The sequence below is a fragment of the Zerene cesonia genome, chromosome 9 (assembly GCF_012273895.1).
Source record: "Zerene cesonia ecotype Mississippi chromosome 9, Zerene_cesonia_1.1, whole genome shotgun sequence".
Classification (NCBI taxonomy): Eukaryota; Metazoa; Arthropoda; class Insecta; order Lepidoptera; family Pieridae; genus Zerene; species Zerene cesonia.
Genome location: NC_052110.1, coordinates 5,558,202 through 5,581,851, shown reverse-complemented (window position 1 = coordinate 5,581,851; position 23,650 = coordinate 5,558,202). Strand labels below are relative to the sequence as shown.

Sequence of the window (23,650 nt, the reverse complement as noted above, 5' to 3'; positions counted from 1 at the left end):
GTTTTATTCATTACACACAAACAAAAATACCAATTCTTCCTCATTTTAATATCAGTGTAGATATCATGAACAAATTGTGGACCAGAATCTAGCATTTTGAAACGGTTTTGAGCCAACTAATTTGTATGAAAATTCACGTTATTAAAAACTAAGAGGGTGCAGCCTCGTGAGGCATTCTCGCGGCAAGTTCGAGTCTCCTCTGCTGAAATGCTTTGCTCGCTCTGTGTACACCCGCTGAAATCTAGGTTTAACAACAAATTATTGCTAATCTTATCACGTCTGAACCATATGAGTTGTTAAATAATGAAGCAATGAATCTTAAAAGATTGCAAAAGCACTCAAAGTCAAAATTATTTATTTCGATTTAAGCCCCAAAGGGGCACTTACGAGCGTCAATACAACAATATCAAAGACATAACTTAAAAATAATAATAACTTAAAAATAAATAGAATACAATTCTCAATTAATTATTAAAATTTCCATTCAATATTCATATCATTAACAAATTCGTCAATTTTATAGTAGGCTTTAAAATTCTTAAGAGAATAAGTTATTGGTAGTAGTGTGGGAAGATAAACAAGTCTATTTTTATACAAGTACCACGTAAAACCCCAGGCTAATCACCGAAGCTGGTGTCATAAATCCATTAATTGCCCTTGAATATTATGCATGGGATCATACTGCCTATCAATGACACACAGCTCACCAACGCAAACAAGATGTTGAATACATTATGAGAATTACGCGCAGTTAATTACTACGTTGCTTTAACCGAATTGCAACGCGATGCGGAATAATTATGTATGAAGAAAAGTATTATAAGACCAGCTGGATCCACGTAACTATGTCTTCTCTCAGCTTACATTTTTCCAGCACTTTCATGGTATACGCTATACGTAGCGTGATGGTAGCTTCTATAAATGATCTTCTGTATGTGGTCTTCGAGCAAGCTTCGACACGAATTGGGCCATCTCGCACCGGGGTGTACCCTCACAGAAGACCGGCGTGAAATAGCATTATGTTGTGTTTCCGGTGAGTGGGGGAGCCAGAGGCCCATATCGTTTTCCTTACCCTACCCAGTTCTTTCCTTTATTCCTCTCGCCAATCCTTTCTTAACCCCTTGCCAATTTAAAATCGGCAATCCATTTGTAGAGGCGTGAGGTCTGCAATGGACCTTATGCCTCTCTAACTGTTCATGGGTGGTGGTATCGGTTACCAGCTCCATTGCCGACTGTGGCATAAAAAAAAAACTCCACCAGAAATAAAGTTTCTCAATGTGATTTCCGTTCGTTCTTTAGATGAGCGCGTTCGATTAAACAAACTCCTTAGCTTTAAAACATGAATAAGTGGACGAGGACGGTCTTATTAGGAAATTATCTTATTTCTTGTTCTGGTAAGGATTTCTATGAATTTTCTTTATATTATCTCGTATACTTTAAAATTTTACACAGTCAAAGAGATTTGGAGCGACTCTTTGCAAATGTTTATCAGGCAATCCTGCCTGATTAGCATAAACGACTATCAATTTAATCTCTCTGTATATAAATATAATTCCATTATCACAGTGGTTGACACACTACTGTTACCTCGAAATGGCTCGACCGATTTTTATAATCTTCAACTGATTACAAAGAATGCAGGTTATTCATGTATTTTTTTTTTTGGATTTCTTCAGAACTTTCGACTGGGTGAACCGAGTTCCATGATTCTTTTTTATATGAAAGCTGTTGCATACCTTGTGATTCCGTGAAAATTTTATCTAGCTTTGGCAATTTAAAGGCGCTTTTATGTTTTGTTAAAAAAATTATGTATTTAGTAGTTCTGTCCATAAATGAACAAGATTAGTTAATCTCTTTAATTAGCAAAGCCTATTATCATTCGCGGAAGAAAAAGCCCATAAAATTTCCACTTCGGATTATTTTCCTTGGCGTTTTATTACACATTGCCAAACTCTTATGTACATTTACAGAAAAATTTATACATTAAATATCCTGTCCTACTAATATTATAAATGCGAAAGTTTGTAAGGATATGTGTGTGTTTGTTGCTCTTTCACGCAAAAACTACTGAACCGATTGCAATGAAATTTGGTACGTATACGTACATATAGGCAACTTTTTATCCCGATATTCCTACGGGATAAGGATTTACGCGGGTGAAACCCTGGGGCGCAGCTAGTTTTACGATAAAGCTCTTTGTATTATGTGGGAGTTGTCAGAGAATTAAAATTTGAATTGTACCTATCGCTTTGTCGCTGCTTCGTAGCTTAATATCGCTATTTCTCAAATCAGCTTTACTTTAATCCGATAAGTGAAGTTTGTTTTCGATGAAGGATTTTAAACACTTCGAAAGAAAATATTGTTTCCAGCTTAAATATTTGATTCGAATTTAAAATAAATAAACAATTAATGTGTTTAAATTGTATGTATGCGATTCAACTAAGAATAGGATCGATTCTGCGCCATTTTGCGACGTCATACATGTTAATTGAAATGTATGCGAATTGTTTAATTGAGAATTTTCATGGAAAATTTTCTGGGTATTGTTCTGTACATTTTCCTTGTATTCTCTATAATCTGTGTACAAGTTGTTTCATGAATAGAAAGTCTAGTATATAATACTAAATTCAATACTAATATCAATATTAATCCTACTAATCCTACTTTCTACTATCCTACTAATATTATAAATGCGAAAGTTTGTAAGGATGTGTGTGCGTTTGTTGTTTCTTCACGTAAAAACTATTGAATCGATTTCAATTAAATTTGGTACGTAGACAGCTGGACAACTGGAATAACATATAGGCACCTTTTTATCCCAATAATCGTGCGGATACGGACTTACGCGGGTGAAGCCTGTTTGTTTGCTACCAATAATCTTAGGATTGACTACCGAACGGGTTTGTAAAAATTTATTACAGTGAGATAGTTTCGAAAGAAGAATATAGAAAAAGTTTTTATATAAATAAAATAATATATCTTCCGGACAAAACTAAATCATATTTCATACTTATTTAGCGTTTATTAATGTTTTATTCTGCATAAATATATGTTTGTTTGTCAGTCTTTATCTACACTAATATTATAAAGAGGAAAACTTTGTTTGTTTGGTTGTAATGAATAGGCTCAAAAACTACGGGACCGATTTTAAAAATTCTTTCACCATTCGAAAGCTACGTTATCCACGAGTAACATAGACTATATATGTACCACGGGCGAAGCCGGGGCGAACAGCTAGTAGTGTATAAAAAGGGCGTCAAAGGTTTAACAATTATGATTGTAACTACTGTTCTAACACTCGGATATACATTGTACAAGCCTCGCAATTGACCGGTTTTCGTTACTGGTGTTGTTTGATCAATAAAACTTTTATTTCGTATCCTTTTATATATCCATCTGTAACACTTGACAAAAAAATCACTACGTAGTATAAAACAGAGTCGCTTTCCGCAGTCTGTGAGTATATTTAGATATATAGTGATAGATATATACTATAGATACTATTGATAGTACATTTAGAGTATATTTAGATTTTTAATATTACGAAGCAAGTGTTTTTATTGCATAGAGTGATTCGAGAGGAAGTTGTATACGAAAAATAACAACCATTAATCTGCTACTACTAAATTTAACGCGTGCGAAGCCGGTGGCGAAAGCTAGCACATAATACGATGTATATAGGAGTATGATAAATGAGTTAATATGTATATTAAATACAAAAAATTGCATATTCAAGTTATGGGTATGTCTGGTATTGTAATAACCTCGATTCTTTGTTTTATAGCGGCAATTGAAATACATAATCTCTGAAAATTCAAGTGTCATACTATCACGGTTTAGGATATAGCGTGGTGACAGACGGACAGACAGACAGATAGATTTACAGACAAACATACGCGATTGGGTACGGAGCCTTAATAAACCGAAATAAACTTTACTTTATCATTTAGAACAAGTGGTCCGCCCCGGCTTCGCCCGTGATACATTTATAGTCTAAAGCCATCCTCAATAAATGGGCTATCTAACACTGAAAGAATTTTTCAAAACGGACCAGTAGTTCCTGAGATTAGTGCGTTAAAACAAACAAACTCTTCAGCTTTATAATATTAGTATAATGCATATACATATTTGTAAAAATGCAGTTTATTGGTCACAGCAACCCACTAACATACTTGTTCTAACAAAGGGATAATAAATATTCATGTAAAAGCTATTTTTTGATGAAATCTAAACCTATATTTCAGCCTAGCTGTTTACTATTTTTTCGAGGGATTTAAATTCTGAATATAAATCTTAACGCATTTGAAATTTAAATATTTACAAAAGGCTTATCTATTCTGGACTTTGTATCTTAATAGTTCAGTTGAGGAGGCTCGTATCCTTTTCCTCACCCTTCGTCTTCTTCACCTTCGTCAATCCCTTCCTTATCCATAACCTCTTAAAAGGGGGCAATGTGTTAGCAGAGGTCCTTACTATCAGATAGTCATGGGCGGTGAACGCTTACAAGCGAATCACTAGCTCAGTTGCCCTCAATGACATAAAAGAAAGCTTCTGTAACACTCGTCATTTATAATTCCCCTGTCCTTTGATAATCACAGAGTATAGGCAAGCTATACAGATAATATTTGTTACCTACCTTTTTCCCCTGAAGCAAAATAAAATCCTACTAATCCTAATTCCTACTAATACACAAACTTCGAATAACAATTTGCTTAATATATGCTGCAATACTAGTTGTATTGTACCAAACGTAGGACATCGCTTTCATATATCGTTAATAGCTGCTCCCCGTGGTTTCACCCGCGTAAGTCCGTATCCCGTAGGAATATCGGTATAAAAAGTTGCCTATATGTTATTTCAGTTGTCCACCTGTCTACGTACCAAATTGCAATCGGTTCAGCAGTTTTTGCGTGAAAGAGCAACAAACACACACACATCCTTGCAAACTTTCGCATTTATAATATTAGTAGGAAGGATAGTAGGATAATATTGTTAGGAATCAAAAGGAGGATGCGTTGAATAGTCCGATCGTAATTAGAATGTAGTGCAAGTTTACACAACTGCTTCATTGATTTAGTCATTTGATAACTAATCGCAGACAATTAGCAAAGTGAGGGTAGTTGGTTCGAACATTGAATAAACAACCTACAAACATCAAGTCACAATCCCTACGAATGTGCCCCGTTTCAAAACAAGGCGATATTTTATATGACATGCGTACTCATCTAGAAAAACATTAAAGCGTGAAATTGCATATAATAATATACTATATACATAGTATTTTCTTGTTTGATATAACGGGAAATTAAAGACTTTTTAACGGATTTTAAACGCGATTTATTCATTATATTATATAACCCAACGTTTCGAACACTTTAGAGCGAGCGTGGTTACGGGTTCGCGATTAAAATCCGTTAAAAAGTTTTTAATGACTAAATACTATATACTGCAAGAAACTTTGCATCTACATTACAATAATATGTATATCTCCAAAAAAGCATCGTTTAATTGATTTTAGTTAACCTAGATAATCTAGGTTTAAATGCCTATTATGCGCAAAGAACTTACTTCATGACACGCCACGGAGTCGATAGCATGCATACACTATATCTATATTTAATATCGAATAACGCACCAGCACACACGTCCCTCTAAATGCGTTAAAGTCCCATGCGGATAAGGCTGGTAATCTAATAGCAAACAAATGCAACATGCATTCTCCAACGGTTACTGGTGTTACGTGCTCATAGCGTTTTGTGTCTAGAATGCTGTATGCCAAGCGTGTTCGTGGAGCGTAATGGAGGGTGTTTGTCGGATCAAATAGAATTGCTTCTTTGGTAGTCCGTGAGAGATGTGAAGTGGAAGCAGTTGAAAAAGTGATTCGAGTATTTAACGGTTGTTTCGCTTGATTGTAATTGAATTTTACATTTGTTTTATTAAGTTTTTGTATGTAAGTTTTGTTAGTTCTCCAGTACGCTTATTATTTTATGTAAATTAAATTGCGTATTTTAATTATCGTCTGTTGAGAAGTTTTTAAACAAAAGTGTTTGTTACCTGTTTCTATGGTGATCCTACCGGAACGGAATACTGTTATAGTGTTTAATATATTATAATATATAGTTGCTATATATTTTAGTACTTGAAATGTATATTTTGTGTGAAGTTTATGTTAAATAAGGTTTTATGATGCTAACAATCTATTTTGTTCTAGCTAAATAAGGCAACAATCGTTTAAGCCCATCGTCTAATATTTAGAAAAATTTACCTAATTTTCTTCAGATAGTGTAGTGCGTGATCGATGAAGTTATGATTGTAATATTATTAATTTCTAGACGCTGATCCCGGCTCCGCCCGGATATCGAGTTTCATGTTTTTTCCCAAGGGAGCATTTAATCGGGATAAAAAGTATTACATCATCCAAGTCAACTCATACCTGACTGTATACCATCAAAATCCGTTTAGTAGTTTTACGAGTTATTGACGGACAAACAACCAAACAAACAAATTTTCAGATTTATAATAGATTGATAGGCTATAATGGGAAAAGTAAAATTTTTATACATATGTATTAATTATTATTAACTAGTGACCCACCCTGGCTTTACACACAATGAATGATATATGATATATACATACGAACCTTCCTCTTGAATCAGTCTATCTATTAAGAAAAGTTCCATCAAACTCTACTGTGTAATTATGAAGATCTAAGCATACAGACACATACGGTTTAAAGCGACTATGTTTAAACTTAGTATGGTGATAAGGAAACATAATCATCATCAGTCCATACATGTTCCCACTGCTGGGACACTGCCCTGTAGCACTTTATTATTACCCATGATAAATGATTATGTAGTCTTTAATACCCTTTATTGAAGTCTTTTATAAAAGACAGTGAACAAAGAGCAATTAAATACAATATTAAGTTACAAGGTAATACAGTTTTATATTTAAACAATTTTGTAAAAGTAAAATTTATTCGCATTCCGACATAATTCCAGTGCTAATAAAGCAAAGCAGAATTCTTGTTAAAACCTTGAAATAAATTCGCAAAGCTCCGGCATTTTGTACTGAAACTTAAATTAATTTTAAAAGAATTCAATATTTATGGCCCATTAAAAACGATATGTTAGCGTAAATATACAGTGAATTTTTTTCAACTGGCACGCGAAGTTTTAGCTAATTAATGATGTTTTTTTATGTATACCTTGTGTAATAATAGTTTTTGTGCCAATTTTCTTAAGTTTTCACGACAAATCGATCTTTTTCTATATTCCCTTTATCAATTTTCTTATCCCTTGTATTTTAATGCGGGTTATCTATTTGCGAAGGTCTAAGACCCTACGCATATATTCGTTGGTAGTGTTTAACATCAGTCGACAGTCAGCTCAAATGCAGTCTCTTTGAAAAAAATATCTGTTTGTATTATTTCTTACTGTAATGTGTACTATCAGATTTTGTATTTGTTTTATATTAACAAGAGATTATAATAATCAAATATACTAAGTTTAACCTTGGAATGTGACATTTTCATTGTGATTTTTTTTCATTTATTCCGGCAATATGAATCAGAGTAAAAAGATCTTAAATAACTGTACTACGGTCCATATCTATTTATATTATATATTGCACGCCTCGGCTCCGCCCGAGTACTCATATATTGTAATTAAAATAATATAAACTTAAGTTGTTAAGTTTTAAGTTGGATCAAACTGCACATGGTGTGCAAATTTTATTAAAATCGGTTCAGTAGTTTAGGAGTCCATCACAGACGATCAATGTGACACTAAATTTATATACATTAAGATTACATTCTAGGAATTCAACGTGTGACGCGATCCCAAGGGGTAGGTTATGTCCGTGGAAGCGTCAAAGCACAACTCCCTGCGGCCAAAGCTCGTCGTCCTTGTAGATGCTTAGCTCAGCAGTAGGGTCTCTCACCACAATAAATATATATAGATTATTTATGTCATTGCGGGCAATTGAGCTTGTGGTTCGCCTGATGGTAAGCGATCATCACCGTCCATGAATATTCGCAGAAGCTCAGACATCTACGAATGGGCTGCCCGCTTTTAAGGGGTAATGGATAGGGAAAGGATTGATGTCTGGAAAGAAGTAATGGACTGGGATGGGTGAGGAAAAGGAAACAGGTCTCCGGCTCCCCCACTCACCGTTCGAAACACAATGCTATTATTTCACGTCGGTTTTCTGTGGGGGTGTGGTACTTTCCCGGTGCGAGCTGGCCCAATTCATGCCGAAGCATGCTCGACTCCCACATACAAATTATAAGTAAACATCTAAAACTACAATCGCTTTTTGACAACCTTATTATTATTTTTAGGTTTAAAGCACCGTCGTTTGAAGGTGATCTTAATTCGGACACTATTATTAACGCAGACACAGGATCGACAGTAGTTTTTGATTGTAAAGTGTCTTCTTTGAGAGATAAAACTGTAAGTATATGGTCAATTTTTCAAATTAATATTTAAAACGACGATGATGTTATAAGCTTGACTTGTGTATATGTGTGTCTGTCTCGTGTGCAGCTCGCGAGAGGATGTACAGATTTGGATTTATTGATTTGAAAGATGGATTATTACAAAAAAATAATGAATTTTTATTTTTTTATTTATTATTTATTACTACTGCACCTATTCAGTCCGGGTTCGTATTCCGGCTGTACCTGAACAGTTTGCTGTCGACTTAATTGTTTATTCCAAATAAATTATCTCACGTTATAGTAATATGTTTAACTCTTTAAAAATTAATAACTAAAATAACTACTTTTTTGTGTTGTAGGTATCCTGGTTGAGGGTATCTGATGATGAAAATTTGGAGTTATTGACCTTAAATCTTGACACATATACCGCCGATGCTAGGTTCGTAAGTTATTCACCAAGTTTTCTCAACAAAAGTGAAGAAAAATAAAACAGACAATAAAGTCTTTATATTGGTCCTTCGAGACGGAAAATACTAAAAACTTTAAATATTTTTATTAACCTTTTCGCGAACTCATTTCATTGAAATTTTGTTCTTTTAGGTACAGAGTTGATTTAGCGGGTGAAAATTGGAAATTATCTCTGGCATATGCAAAAATCCAGGACTCCGGCATTTATTGTTGCCATGTATCAACACATCCGCCTATGTTAAGGAGATTTAAATTAATAGTCCATGGTAAGTCATTATTTTTCAAATTTAAAATACAAAAAAGCTTGTTTTTTTACAAATCCCAAAACTTATGCCTATATCAAACAATGTTCAGAAGGTAGCAATTATTATATTATTTATACCACGTCTACTATATTCGAGCATAGATTTTATTCTTAGTGAAAACTTGAACAATGTATGATTATTATTTTGTCAAGGCAATAGATTAACTATAAATTATAATCAAATCAAGGAATTTCAAATATCAATAAAACTACTATCAGTACAAACTACAAAAACCGACAAGCCGTTCATCGAATTGAAACTCAAACCGAAACTGAAACTTAAACATTCATTCATTCAACATTTTCAGAAGAGCTTTTGAATCGTCAAAACAAATAATTCAATTTTTACCTCTGGTTTGGAAAGCAGTATCTATAAAAAAGAGCCAGCCAGAAACTCTGTAGTTGCTGTTTAGAAATCTTATCAATTTGACGTTTCAATGCGTTATAATTGATTGTACAGCTTACACTGGATAAACTGAAATCAATACCAGCAATAATAACTTACTTGGAATCAAATTATCACCATATATTGCTTTATGATTATAAGCTGAAGTTAAAATAGACTTTACCATGAAACTGAGTAATAATTTAGCAGTCACAAAGGCGTGTGTACGAACACCTGAGTCTCTGGAGTGTTTTGTAATGTATGAAACCTTGAAATGTCTTGTTTTATTCGTGTAATTTAATAAAATTTCCTAAATTTATGCAATAATACTTTATTCAGGTTATGTTTCTTCTAGAACTATTTGAGTACGTACAGACTGGACAACTTTGTCTTTCATTATGACATTGGCTCCAAACTTCATAATTAATTTTTCTTTTGTTTCTAAACGTAGGTAATCATACCTATTTAATCCAAGTATCAGTTATCTTTTGTTTTTGAATATTTTTCTGAATGTAATGTCAACCGTCAGTTTTAACTAAAGCTTTAGTCTAGTAGTTTTCTTTATTATTTAAGCTTAGTTTAAGATGTTGTATTTTATATATGAAACCCGATGTAAAGTTACACACTTTATTAATCGAAAATGTTTACAAATTTGGTACTGTATATCACGTGTTAAGATAATATTCTCTTGCAGCACCAGAAATAAGAATGAGTAAGGAAACATTCCTTGAGACCGGAGAGACTCTGTCACTAAAATGCTCCGTGCTACATTTAAACCCTGGAGAAGTTACTCCAGAGCTCTTTTGGTATAGAGGCAATAACAGCACACCCTTGGACGAAGTGCGGGGAGGTGTACTGGTGGAAACAGATCAACTAACTCTGACCAGCCATTTGCAGGTACCTTGTTTTTTATATAAGATGACCTTATAATAAGTGACTCGTCACTCAATTTTTTCATGTCATCGCCGGCAATAGAGCTGGTGGGTCACCTGATGGTAAGTGCTACTACCGCCCATGATAGTTAGGACAGGGGTAATGTCGATTGCAGACCTCACCGAATGAATCACACCAGTATGCTATTTCACGCCGATGTTCTATGGGGTGTGTTACTTCCCCAGTGCGAGCTGGCCTAGTTGTAAAATGTAAGGTTATCGCCGCCCAAAGGCGTTGGTTTCGTCAGGGGCACTGAGTATGCACATTACGTGAGATGAGTCCTATCCTCTGTAGCATACCTTTTACATCGATTTTATTCATTAATATTCTGCATGTAGAAGTAGTCTTCTAAGTTCGTTTTAAAAGCTTTAGAGATCAGTGTATCGACCAAATTTCTTATTCTAAGATACCCATCACTGGAGGATTTACGATATACGTGTTATAATTAAAAATAAGATTATGGCTAGCATGTGTAGTTGTGAAGTCCCGCGTCGCCTAGTGAGGTATGGGGCAGATGATATACATCTTACTGATTCTTTATGGAAGGTGATCAGTCTTCTATATCCTAGCAGACCGAGACATTTTTTTTTGTGAGCCCCCACCTGAATTTGAACTCAGAAACCTCCGTTCTAAGCTCACGAGTAAACCAGTTTACAAAGGGGGCGGTCAAATAATGACAAGCGTTTGAATCAACAACTGTCAGAACTACACTGAATTTAAATGGGACCTCACGGAAATACCTACTTTCAAATAAAATAAAAAAAAAACTGCATAATCGCCACACCTTGTTAAAAGTTCTAAGATGAAAAAGCCAAAAAATGTTTTACATGAATAAACTATTTTCATACTTAACTCAGAAATTGACTAAGAATAATGAATTATAATATCACAATATGTCTTTTAATTTCTTCCCGTAGTTGAATCAGATTTATCTTTCGTCCATAATTAAAGGATCAGAACCTCGCAAACGTGCTCGATCACTGATTAAAAACGTATTTTATTAGATGCTACATAAAACCGAATGGCCAATTTCCTCCGTCCATTGATTTTGATGTTCATGGTGGTTCCAACAGCTTTTGTATCAAATTAAGGTCGTATTACTTTCTGACGATTTCGAAACACATGCTCCCATCGTAATAAGCAATATATTGTTGTGTGGATACTTATTTGTTGTGTAAATAATTATGTCGAATTCATATCATATATACTCGTATAAATTTTTTCATTTCTCATTCAGAAAATATAGATTTTAACATAACTTAACGTTGTTAAAATCTAGACGCGTCAAATTAAAAGAAAACCTTATTATGTAAAAGTATAATTTATTTGTACGTAATGCTTAGAGTCGCGAGTCCGACGATTTCGCTCCTGGTTCTTATATGCTACTATGTCACTTAGTGACATTTCAGATTTCTTTTGGTGAAATAATTTTACATCAATCAGCAGTTTTATGTGAAAACATTACAAACATACTTACAAATCTATCCTCTTTATAATAATTAGTACAGATTATGGCCTAAGGTCAAATTATTTATCGTAATCGTATCGAAAACTTGTAATTATACAAAGTTTAATCAAATTCAAAACACGTGTTCAGTTTCTCATGAGGCTTATTATGTTCAAAACTTTCATAATTATATCTGCGTCCATCTGTTTAATGGAAACTTAAAAGTGATATAAATGTAATATATATTATGTACAGGTGGTAATAGAGGCAGTCATGTATTTGTTACGGTATCAACGTATTTCCACTGTAAACTGAAGTATTGTTGTCCATCTGCCAGCGTATTCACCTAGAAACTGTATTTCTCTTATATTTTTATACTGGAGTGAAATAGGTGAGTCAGAAATAGTAGTGATGAGTGGGGGGGGCGGAAGGTCAGTTACCTATTCCTCATCCTTCCCATTCTTTCCTTCTTTCCAGTCATCAATCGTTTCCTTATCCCTTACCAACATAAAGCGAGCAGCGCATTCACACAGGGACTACCTCTAATGTCAATGTTATGTTATGTTGTCAAAAGCGATGCAATCGCAATAATGTAGAAACTTATACATTGCTTATAGTGTAATTATAATACTGGGAGAAAATTGCCCAAATTCGGTCTAATACAATCGATGACTTTCTTTCTTATTTATGCAATACTAGCTGCGCCTCGCGGTTTCACCCGCGTAAGTCCGTACCCCGTAGGAATATCGGGATAAAAAGTTATCTATATGTTATTCCAGTTGTCCAGCTATCTACGTACCAAATTTCATTGCAATCGATTCAGTACTTTTTGCGTGAAAGAGCAACAAACACACACAGATCCTTACAAGTTTTCGCATTTATAATATTAGTAGGAAGTGTGCAAGTGGACTGGGAAGGGTGAGGAAAAGGAAACAGGCATCCAGCCCCTTACTCACCGTACAAAACACAGTTGCATGCTATTATTTCACGCCGGTTTTCTGTGTGAGTGTGGTACTTCTCCGATGCGAGCTCTCGCAATTCGCGAAGTGTAGTCTGCTCCCACATATTAAACACAGTTCTAACCTCTATTCTGCAATAAATATACACAATTATGGTCCTGCTTTGATATATCCGATGGCGATAATTTCATTTGTCTGCTCTAAAAACTACATTACATCTACGACATTACAATTACAAGGAAATTTAATTAACATTTATTATGTGTATATTTTCATTCTCATCAAAGTGTTATTTTCTCTCTATTTCACACATAAAATGCGACTAAATAGCAATAACTCTCTACAAGTGTGGGCGCACCCAGCTCCAACCTAGACCGGGTAATTTAAACCGCTCCATCCCTATTGCTGTAATATATTTCTTGGGTTAAGTGGAGGCTTAACGTTTCCTCTTATTTGTGGTGAAACCAGAGATCTCGCACTGTTCCTTTTGAGAGAAACAAAAAAAAACGTTTAGAAAAAACGAATCATTAGCGTTCTTACAAGCAAAGTATTATATAATAGCGATGCATTTTTAAAGCCAAGTGCTTCATATAATGTTTTCGTGTTTTGGCAAATTTCCAAATACATGACGATCGGATGAGAATCCACAGAGATATTGAACATTGAGTTATTACCTTTAAAAACGGTTGGAATTTAAGTGCCTCCTTCTCCATTATAGGTAATAGAAACTCCGAAAACCCTTCCCCCACCCTTTTTCTCTATTATCATATATTTAAACCTTCCTCTTGAATCACTCTATCTATTTGAAAGCCAATCATATTTAATGCGTAATTTTAATGATCTAAGTATACAGACACACAGACTATTTAGTAAAATCGTCTAGCCTCGGCTCCGCCCGGGTTGTCCCGGGTTAAAGTGAAATAAATTTGAAGTCGTCCCGCAAATACCCGCTACAACGACACAACGTCATACACTTTACCTCTTCATGAACATACTGATATTATATATGTGAAAGTTTGTTTTTTTGTATGTTTGTCTGTCAATCAAGCTGAAACTTGAACGGATTTTGATGAAATTTGGTATACAGGCAGAGTATGAGCTGACTTGGGTGATAGACTTTTTATTCCGATTTAATACTTCTTTAGATGAGGGTCTAGTATAATATAAATAAATTTTAAGCATCGTTGAAAGTCCTCAGCAAAGAAAAAGAATATTATATAACTGAAATGAAAATTTCATACCGTTAAAAGGATCAATGTCAAATTATTTGTAGTTTATATAGTTAACCGAATAGTAAAGAATACTCTAATTGCCAGATGAATATTTTACTAACTTGCCATAAACTTCGCAGACGGCTGATATCAATTGTTTTATTTGAAATTATATTAAGAGCTCATATAGAAGGCTTTCTTAAGCTTTTCATTAATATGTTAGAAAATTATTCTCCATTCTTCTCCCTTGTACTTACAGTTGGCATATAATGATTTCTTATTTTATAAATTTTATGATAAATCAAAGTCAATGTTCTTAGCATTGCAGCATAGGCTGAGTTGTCCTCCTCTTTGTCAGAGTCGCTATGACACACTCCTCATGTAATGTTATATCTATGTACTCATCCATTTGTTGTTTTTTTATTTGTACAAAATCCTTTCATTAGTTTATTGTGCTGTCCCTGATATATAAATGTTTCTTTCTTTTTTTCTTTCTTTTTAATTGTATTTCTTGTCGACGTTAACATTTATTGTAGGTAAATCTTTTTGGAAATCTTGTGATTTTTTATTTTTAATTATTTGTTTACACATCAAACATCTTTACAGGAGGAACCCAATGCGATATTAACTTACAGTAATTATACACAATAACTTAAACTAAAAACTAAAAAAAAGCAAACTAACAAACTGTTTAAATAACATAAATTTGATGATATATCGTGGTAAACTGTGTTTGTCGGTAGTGGTCTTCTGGTTATGCTTGATTTATGTTAAGCATGTGTTCTTTTATAAAAAAAAAAAAACTACAAAAATCTCAGTCTTAGATTTCATATATTAACTAGCTTTCCAGAGCATTGCCCGCATAGTCAAAGGAAAATTTAGACCCGGGATTTATCCCGAATTCTTTCCATTCCTGTGATATTTCCCGGAAAAAAACTATCCTTTGTGTTTTTTTGGGTCTGACGAATTATGGAAATTTGATACAATTCTATTCAGTGGTTTAGACGCGACAGAAACACGGACAGACATACAGAGTTACTTTCGCATTTATCTCAAAGGGATTGATTAAATTGACACTGGGTTTGACTGCGTATAGAATAATGTAATTGCAAGCGAAATATAAAATCTGATCTGATAAATGATGTGAAACATTTCTCTCAATTTCTTAAATGGTTTGTTTGCTTAAATCATAACAAAATACTCTAAATTCTATAAATGTATGTATTCATTTTTATACGGTCTTTCATTTGTAAATTGACGTATGTAAAATGTATAAATGTGCTAGCAATAAAATAAAATTTGACCTAGATTCATTGTGGAGAAACCTCTAGAGAGTTAAATGTTTTTATTCAAATTTGTATTTCTTTTAAACGAAAATTTCGTTTCGATTGTTATTTTTTAAAATAACACTAATAAATATAAATCCTACTTCCTACTTATAATATTATAAATGCGAAAGTTTGTAAGGATGTGTGTGTGTTTGTTGCTCTTTCACGCAAAAAGTACTGAATCGATTGCAATGAAATTTGGTACGTAGACAGCTGGAGAACTGGAATAACATATAGGCAACTTTTTATCCCGATATTCCTACGGGATACGGACTTACGCGGGTGAAACCGCGAGGCGCAGCTAGTAATGCATAAGAATGAGCCTATGCTCCTAAAAGTAAGCGTTCAGTATTCTTCAAATCATAATCAAAGCTGACGGTATTTTCATCTTCCAAAAAGAGCTGCTGTGTTGTGCATTTCCTTTTCTCTCTCCTTTTCTCTTCCCGGTCCATTTCATAACTCACGTCAACAATCCATTCCTCATCCTTTATCCTTTAAGAAAGCTGCAACTTCACTGAGTGACAGGCATATTTGTACCACGGGCGAAGCCAGAGTGAACAGCTAGTTAAAAAAAATAATGAATTCAAAAAACTCTAACATCCACAAGAGTAATTATAACTGTTTTTCAGTTGTGTGACATTTGCTCCTTTTTGACCTGCAATCGTTGAAATTAAAGTTGGATGGAATATATGATTATATAAAAATACTAGCTGCGCCCCGCGGTTTCACCCACGTAAGTCCGTATCCCGTAGGAATATCGGGATAAAAAGTTGCCTCTATGTTATTCCAGTTGTCTAGCTGTTTACGTACCAAATTTCATTGCAATCGGCTTTGCAGTTTTTGCGTGAAAGAGCAACAAACACACACACATCCTTACGAACTTTCGCATTTATTATATTAGTAAGGTATGCAGCTTTTGAAACGGTGATGCATTTGGTATTCAACATGTGTAATGAAAGAATGATATCATTTTTGTGGTGTATAAAGAAAAGACTTTTTCGTTTCCCTTGGATTTCCGGGATAAAAATATCCTAAATCCTTTCTCACATCTTAAATTATCACCCTTCATGTTTAGTGGTTTACTCAATGGTTTAAGCGTGAATGATTGTCAGATAAAGTTATCTAGTAGATTTGTTATGCCTGTTATATTCTTACAGGGTAAAAAATCGTAGTAAAAAGTGCGATCAAATAGTTTCACCTTTACTACATATTTAGTACCTCCGAGTCGCGATTTTGTGGAAGCTGTATAAGCATTCGCAGCGCATTTCCCCGCGAAACGTTTGAAATTTTATTCCACTCAGAATAAATACTAAGCGATTTCGTAAACGACCACTCGCCCTACGTAATCGCGCCCCGCCATTGTGAAGATAATGCAGTAAGCTTCTTTAAAATGTATAGAAAAAGTTAAAAGGAACCTCGCATTTTGTATAATACGGCGAGACCCGCGTAATAAGGTGTCATAGGGCCAAAAATGACGTTTGTTTCAATATTTTTGAACGGAAAATTGTTATTTGAAAGAAAATGTCATGTGTGTGTGTGTGTGTGTGTGTGTGTGTGTGTGCGTGCGTGTGCGTGTGCGTGTGTGTGTGTGTGTTTGCATGAAACAAAAAAGGTATTTTTATACCCTATCTAACTGTATATGGAAATAATATCATTTAAGAGGACTATATGAGCTAAAAATGTGTTTAATCAAAGTTTATCATATGCAGTACAAAAAACATAAAATAATTCATTAAGAATATATACAACACTCATTTAAATACACTTACATAAATTTAGTCTATATTATTCAAACAGATAACTTGTAAATGCAAAAGTTATATCGAATTAAAATACTCTTAATACAACAGAAAGATAAACACACAAAATAATAAATCTAAAAAAATTTCTACACTTTCATCCCTTTTTTTTAAGATTTTATTGTAGTATTAATAAAATATTATTTCCTTCTATAATTAAGTTTATTAAATAATATAACGATATGACTAAAACATGTATTCTCTCGCAGGTGGCTCGTCTGAAATTAGATGATGCTGGGAATTACACCTGTGCTTTGGAATCACCCATACAAATGAAGGCTGTCACCCGAGTACATGTGTTGCAAGGTAACTTACTCGAACCTTTGCTTACAGATCTTGCATATTGCTAATAAGAAATGTATCAAGAAATGATGTATTCTCTTCATCGATGATGTGAATAGTAAGCACAAAAAAACCTAATTGTTTCTTTTCTGAATATTTAGGAGGTACATAACTGACGCGAAAATTCTCAAAAATGTTATGCTACTTTAAAATGAGAGTTGACTAAATTTCCACGTTAAATTCCTCTCTTAAACGAGTATACTTTCTAAAGTTATTGAGGAAAGTACTATTTACTACACTTTAGAGTTATTGAGAAATGTAATCTTTAATACAGACTTAAAATATGATCATTATATTATATAGTTAAGTCCAAAATTCAGGATATTTCGATTCCCAGGGACAATTTCAATTGCGTATTTAATTTATTAACATTAACACCCAAATAATTTCATCCCTACAAATCTTACTTCAAACAGCAACCATAAATTCAATAAGATCAAATATTTACTTGTGAAGGCATTTAAACATACCTCCAGCATTGATAATGATTTAGGGAACCACTAATCGAGCTAAAGCGTCGCCTTTCCACTAAACCAAGGTAACATTACCCGGCTAACTTGTGAAACTGTAGTGTCTCACTTTACCCACTAGCGGTAAAGTTTCATAGATTATTACTCGCTGCGCTCTTAACTTTACCAACTTTATCCGATAGGGTTATGTTACACGTTTGTATGGTTTCAACTCGTTACACTGTTGCACTGGATGGTTTTTGCAAGTGTCAAGCTTAGATACATGGTTTAGCGACACATTTCTGAATCGCGCAAACGAAAAGTTCTCTGCACTGTTTGTAATGATGTGTGTGATGTGATAGTGTTTGGAACTTCCTAGAATATTCTATCGGCTGAAGAAATAATTGAAGCGATTAAAGAAAAGCAAAGGCAGAAATAGTAAAGCGATGTTAAGATTAATTCAATTTGCGATTCCGATAGCGCTTACCGATTGCGCATTTTAAAATTGAATTCAGGACTTCTTGATTTACAGCCGGCTCAGCAGTTCAATCATTGATGGATTAAGAGGATTATAAAATGTCTTGAACTACCAGATCTGATCAGATTTGATGTTTTATCAGATCTATGATATATATATTTCATAGAGATCCTAGGATCGATCAATATTCTTTCAAATAATACATCTATATGAGTTATGATCTATATAAATACTTGCTATTGCCCGTTTGGGTTCATCCGCGGGTGAAACCGCGCGACACAACTAGTTTTTTACATACGCAGTATTTACATACTCTAAGGGAGTAGTCTTCAACTGCCCTTATTATAGCACTTCAAACTAATAACATAAAACGATTGTTTGTTTGTTCGCGCTCAACCCAGGAACTACTGAACCGATTTAAATATTTCTTTCACTATATATGTCCATCTATGACAGCACTAGACTTTGTATGTACCACGGGCGAAGCCGCAGCGGACAGTATAGTACATTATGGAGGCCGAATTTCGTGCTAACGCTGTTTTCATTCACAAAGCACTAACTATTATTTTTGATCGTTGACGCAAATGATAGTTTAATTTTAATTAACGTATAACATTCGCCGGACTATAACGCTTAAGAGCATTGTTTTATGTGCTATAATTGTTTGGCGTAATGCCCGAAAATTGTATATGTTTTGTTTAACTGAACCGTTTGTTAATGGCTTATAGTTGTTATTATTATATTAAAATTTGGACAATGGGAATAATGTAGGCATCATCTGTAATTAGATCGACAGAATTGTATGCGGTCAATTGTATTTTGAAAGATTAATTATCTTTATGTGTATAAAATTCTTGTGTCACAATGTTAGTTACCATACTCCTCCGGAAGGACTGGACCGATTCTCGTGAAATTTTGTGTGCATATCGGGTAGGTCTGAGAATTGGCCAACGTCTATTTTTCATACCCCTTAATCATAGGGCACAACAGCGTTTGCCGTGTCACCTACTATTTTATATAGATTCGTATCTTTGCTGAAAGCAAAACTAAATTTTAAGGCATGTTTTATTAACTTCATTATATAAGATATTATATTATATAATACATTATAGAAACATAGGCTTATTTACCTCATAACTTTAAATTGGGTCAAAGATTTATAAGCTTTTTTGAAGGCGGTTCAAGTTTTTCATCATCATCATCAGCCCATATATGTTCTCACTGCTGGGACACAGGCCTCCTATGAGGGTTCAGGCCATAATCCACCACGCTGGCCAAGTTCGAGTTGGCAGATGTCACATGTCGTCGAACTTTTTAATTCTTAGACATTCCGGTTTCCTCACGAAGTTTTCCTTCACCGTTTCGAGTAGTGGTGATGTTATCCACACGTGCAGATAAATTGAAAAAAAAGATTATTTCCTGCACGCTCGCCCGGTCTCGAATCCCGACTTATCGATTTTGAAGTCCGAAGTCCTCACCACTGAGCCACCACTGCTATATGTGTGCATGTTCAAGTTTTACATTAAAAATAGTTATGAAATATCAGTGTTATAAATGATAAGTTTTTTTTATATAAAGCATATGAAAAGAAAAATTATGTTTCAATTTTTATTTTTAGATAAATACAAAGTTCTTTATATTAATATTAAACAAAGGTTAATTGCAATGTCTTGAGTATTCGCATTCATCACCCAATTCCCATTGTATAATAATCTCTTTACATTGTAAATTATACATTAATTATGTATATAAATGATTAGACGTCCATCCTGGATTCCCCAGGGATACTCCATGCCTGGCACGTGGTATATAGGCTTACTGTAGGCATAATACAATCAAGCATAATAGTTAGTGCTTGTTTTTGAGAACCAGCTAAGGGCGAAATTCGACCTACGTATTATATTATACTGTGAATCGCCCCGGCTTCGCCCGTGCCACATATATAGCGTATGGCACTTAGATATCACGTACATAATATACAAAAGTTTTTTTACTTTCAGTCTGTCTGTCAGTCTTCCAGTGTATGACTTTAGTGCATTGAAACAAACATATTTTTCAGCATTATGTTTTTGATTATAGATACAAATTTTATTGGATGGTAATAAACTAATAATAAGCTATTTAAAATTACCCTAAGAATAAATAATTAGCTATGTCTTATTTCTCTTATTTAAATCGGTTTTTGAGGTATAAAGTTTTGGTATACAGGTAATTAGGTAATTTAAATACTGCGGACTAAGAAACGGTATGACAAAAATTTGTTAAGGTCAATATAAAATGTGTAAAATTTAGTAATATAAGCCACAGTCGAGTAAATAAGAGTCGGTTACATACAAAAATATAGGCGAAGATAAAATAGTGTCAATACAAAATATAATATTAAATGCGACGCTTTGTCTTCTTCACATCACTGAATTTTCATTAATCATAATATCCAACGCCAAAGATATGAAACTAAAATAATTTGTTGGTAACACAGTATAAAGTTGTGGGATCCAACGATTAAACTTATGCCATAATCTTGCCCGCCTAATGTTACGACTAAGTGAAGTTATGAAGTAAACCTAGTATTTGGGAGTATGACTTGGAGAGTTGTGGCTGACGATTTTTAACCTCTGACGCAACTGAAGTGATAATCCATGTGTAGTCTGTGTGTGTATCTATGGCATTGTAGCTCTGAAATGGATGAACCGATTTTAATGCGGTTTTTTTAATTAGAAAACCCGATTTTTAAGGTGGTTTTTGGGTATTTTTGATGAAAATCGATCAAAGATCTCGACCGCAATTAAATATCGGATTTAAACATTTTTTACAACTCCTTTAATATGGGTATCATATGAAAGGGCTTATCTAGTTAAATACAATACTCAATGTCAAATCTCGATAACAAAATGTCCGATACAACACAATAATACAGGGTTTTGTTATTTAAATTTTATTGATACATATTGTAGGTATTCCATTGCAATTATGGTAGAATATAACTCAGAACTCAGAATTATTTTTTACCATACTATTTAAATCTAGTTATCACCAAAATTCTTGCACACATACTGAAAGAACCAAAACATTCAGCAAAAAAACGACACATGAAAAATATACCTACTTTTTAACAGATTTAAAACGCTATCCAAAAGTTTTTCATCTAAAACTAAAAAAGAATGCGGTAAGCATTCAACGAATCTGCTACGTATCAAATTCCTCTTACAAACCCAGAACTCAAACGTAAATATTAATCTCAGTTAGCTATAATTAAAAAACTAATTAATTTAAATTTATCCCAGGTTCCAGCCTCGCTGAACTGCAGAGTGGAGTTAAAACAACAACCAGTTACATTAGCCTCTTGCTGGCGTCACTGCTAATTATTCTAGCTCGCTACGGTGACGTGAGGTGACCTAGTTCGTTCTAGAAACATCTAGAAGGCTGGTAACGGAAGAATTTCTATGGGAACAAGTATTGTACACAATGCGTTTGGACGTCTGGTTTCGCTTTCTGATTTATCTTTGCTGTTAAACGATGATTTGTTTCTGTTTAAATTAGTAACAATTAGTGGCGAGTTATTTTCGCGGGTTTCTTCAAAGAATTTTGATTGTAAGAAAAACTACATTATTGCGTTGTTTTCTTTCTTTTTATTATTGATTAAGGCGGCTACAGGAGCGAAATACGTGTGTTTATAATGTTTCAATGCATAGGAACCACTGCAGTGCAGAATATATGCAGATTTGATAGTGCATTGATAACAGTAGTACAAATATGATGCATATAAAAAATCAAGATACCTAACATTTTTAACGATTTAACGATTAAATACCACCATAATCGTTCTAATTTGATGTCTAATTATTCTTCAAGCAATATCGTAATTTTGTAGAGTTTTATTTTTTAAGTAAAATTATTTATGAACTAGTAAGATCCTTTCTGTCTGTCTATGAACCAAGTCCTTAGACTTTCACGACGTATGTTATTCTTTTGTTTCTGCAGTGTTTAGCAGAGTAAGATTTGTTTTGTTTTAATCTCCTTTTATTTTAATGAAGTTTGTATTTAGTTTATAAGTTTTTTTTTGTTTCAATGGGGCTGACATAAACAGCAGTTTAAAAGCCCTCTAAATAAATGATTAAAAAAAAAAAAAAAGTAAAATTATAATATTTCGGTCAACTGCATATTCTTATTAAGACGTATGTAGGTACCGACGGAGCTGCCCGTGGCCGTTGATTCGTTGGTTGCATAAATGTGTGCGTACGTGATTACAGCTCTTGTAGTCCCCTTATTAGTCTTTATAGGAATTATAACCGAATTTGTTTAATATTGTAATTATTTTATCAAACATAATATTTTTCTATTTGTCATAAAATGTCTACAAGCGCATTACGAGTATTGGATTTTGAATGAAATAATGTTAATCTGGTTACGAAAACCTATCGAAAACAAAAAGCATTTTTTATTGGGGAAATAAAAAAACTGTAAGTATAAGAATATTCATAATATGAAGAATAATCACAAAATGTGTAGATTTTATATAAATAAAATATAAGTTGATAAGGTACCTGTTGAAAACGTGGATATTTTTAAGTTTAAAATCATTTTCTGTAAAAAGTGTAATAAATAATTAAAACATGTGAACTTGGTGAATGAACGTGAGTTTTGTGGCATTGTATAGCGAAATCACTGGATCTACTGAACCGATTTTAAAAACACTCTTTCCAATATTAAGCCACGTTATCTGTGAGTGTCATAGGCTATATTTTATTTTGTTTTCATCCCGGGCCTACCCGGGCGGAGCCGACGCAGCTGCTATAATATAATATTGATTGATTATATCATTGATATGATGGGTTAAATATTTTTTGTAAATTAAAAATTGATTGAATACTGTCTAGATAAGTATATAGAAAGTAAAATAATTTGAACACCAAATTATAGATTTCATAGAATTTAATAACTTTAAGAATATATCAAATAGTGATACTGTTATAGACTCTAATTATTGAAAATAGTTAAATAGAATAATACTTACGCAGTATGTAAAAATATATTGATTGTATTGAATTTTAATGTTTTATATCAAAGCGCAAAAAAAACATCTGTAATCCGGTATCCCGTACCG

General features: G+C 33.6%; 1 protein-coding gene across 1 annotated transcript in view; it reads left to right on the top strand.

Annotated features, from left to right (window-relative positions):
• LOC119829177 (zwei Ig domain protein zig-8-like) overlaps positions 1-21,978 on the top strand; it is a 26,700-nt gene extending 4,722 nt beyond the window's left edge. Inside the window, exons 4-9 of the mRNA XM_038351578.1 lie at positions 8,345-8,456; positions 8,803-8,882; positions 9,044-9,177; positions 10,295-10,497; positions 17,487-17,583; positions 21,831-21,978. Of these exons, the coding sequence (XP_038207506.1) occupies positions 8,345-8,456; positions 8,803-8,882; positions 9,044-9,177; positions 10,295-10,497; positions 17,487-17,583; positions 21,831-21,940 (736 nt within the window). The 3' untranslated portion in view covers positions 21,941-21,978. The remainder of the gene's footprint in view (positions 1-8,344; positions 8,457-8,802; positions 8,883-9,043; positions 9,178-10,294; positions 10,498-17,486; positions 17,584-21,830) is intronic.
• The last annotated feature ends 1,672 nt before the right edge of the window (positions 21,979-23,650 follow it).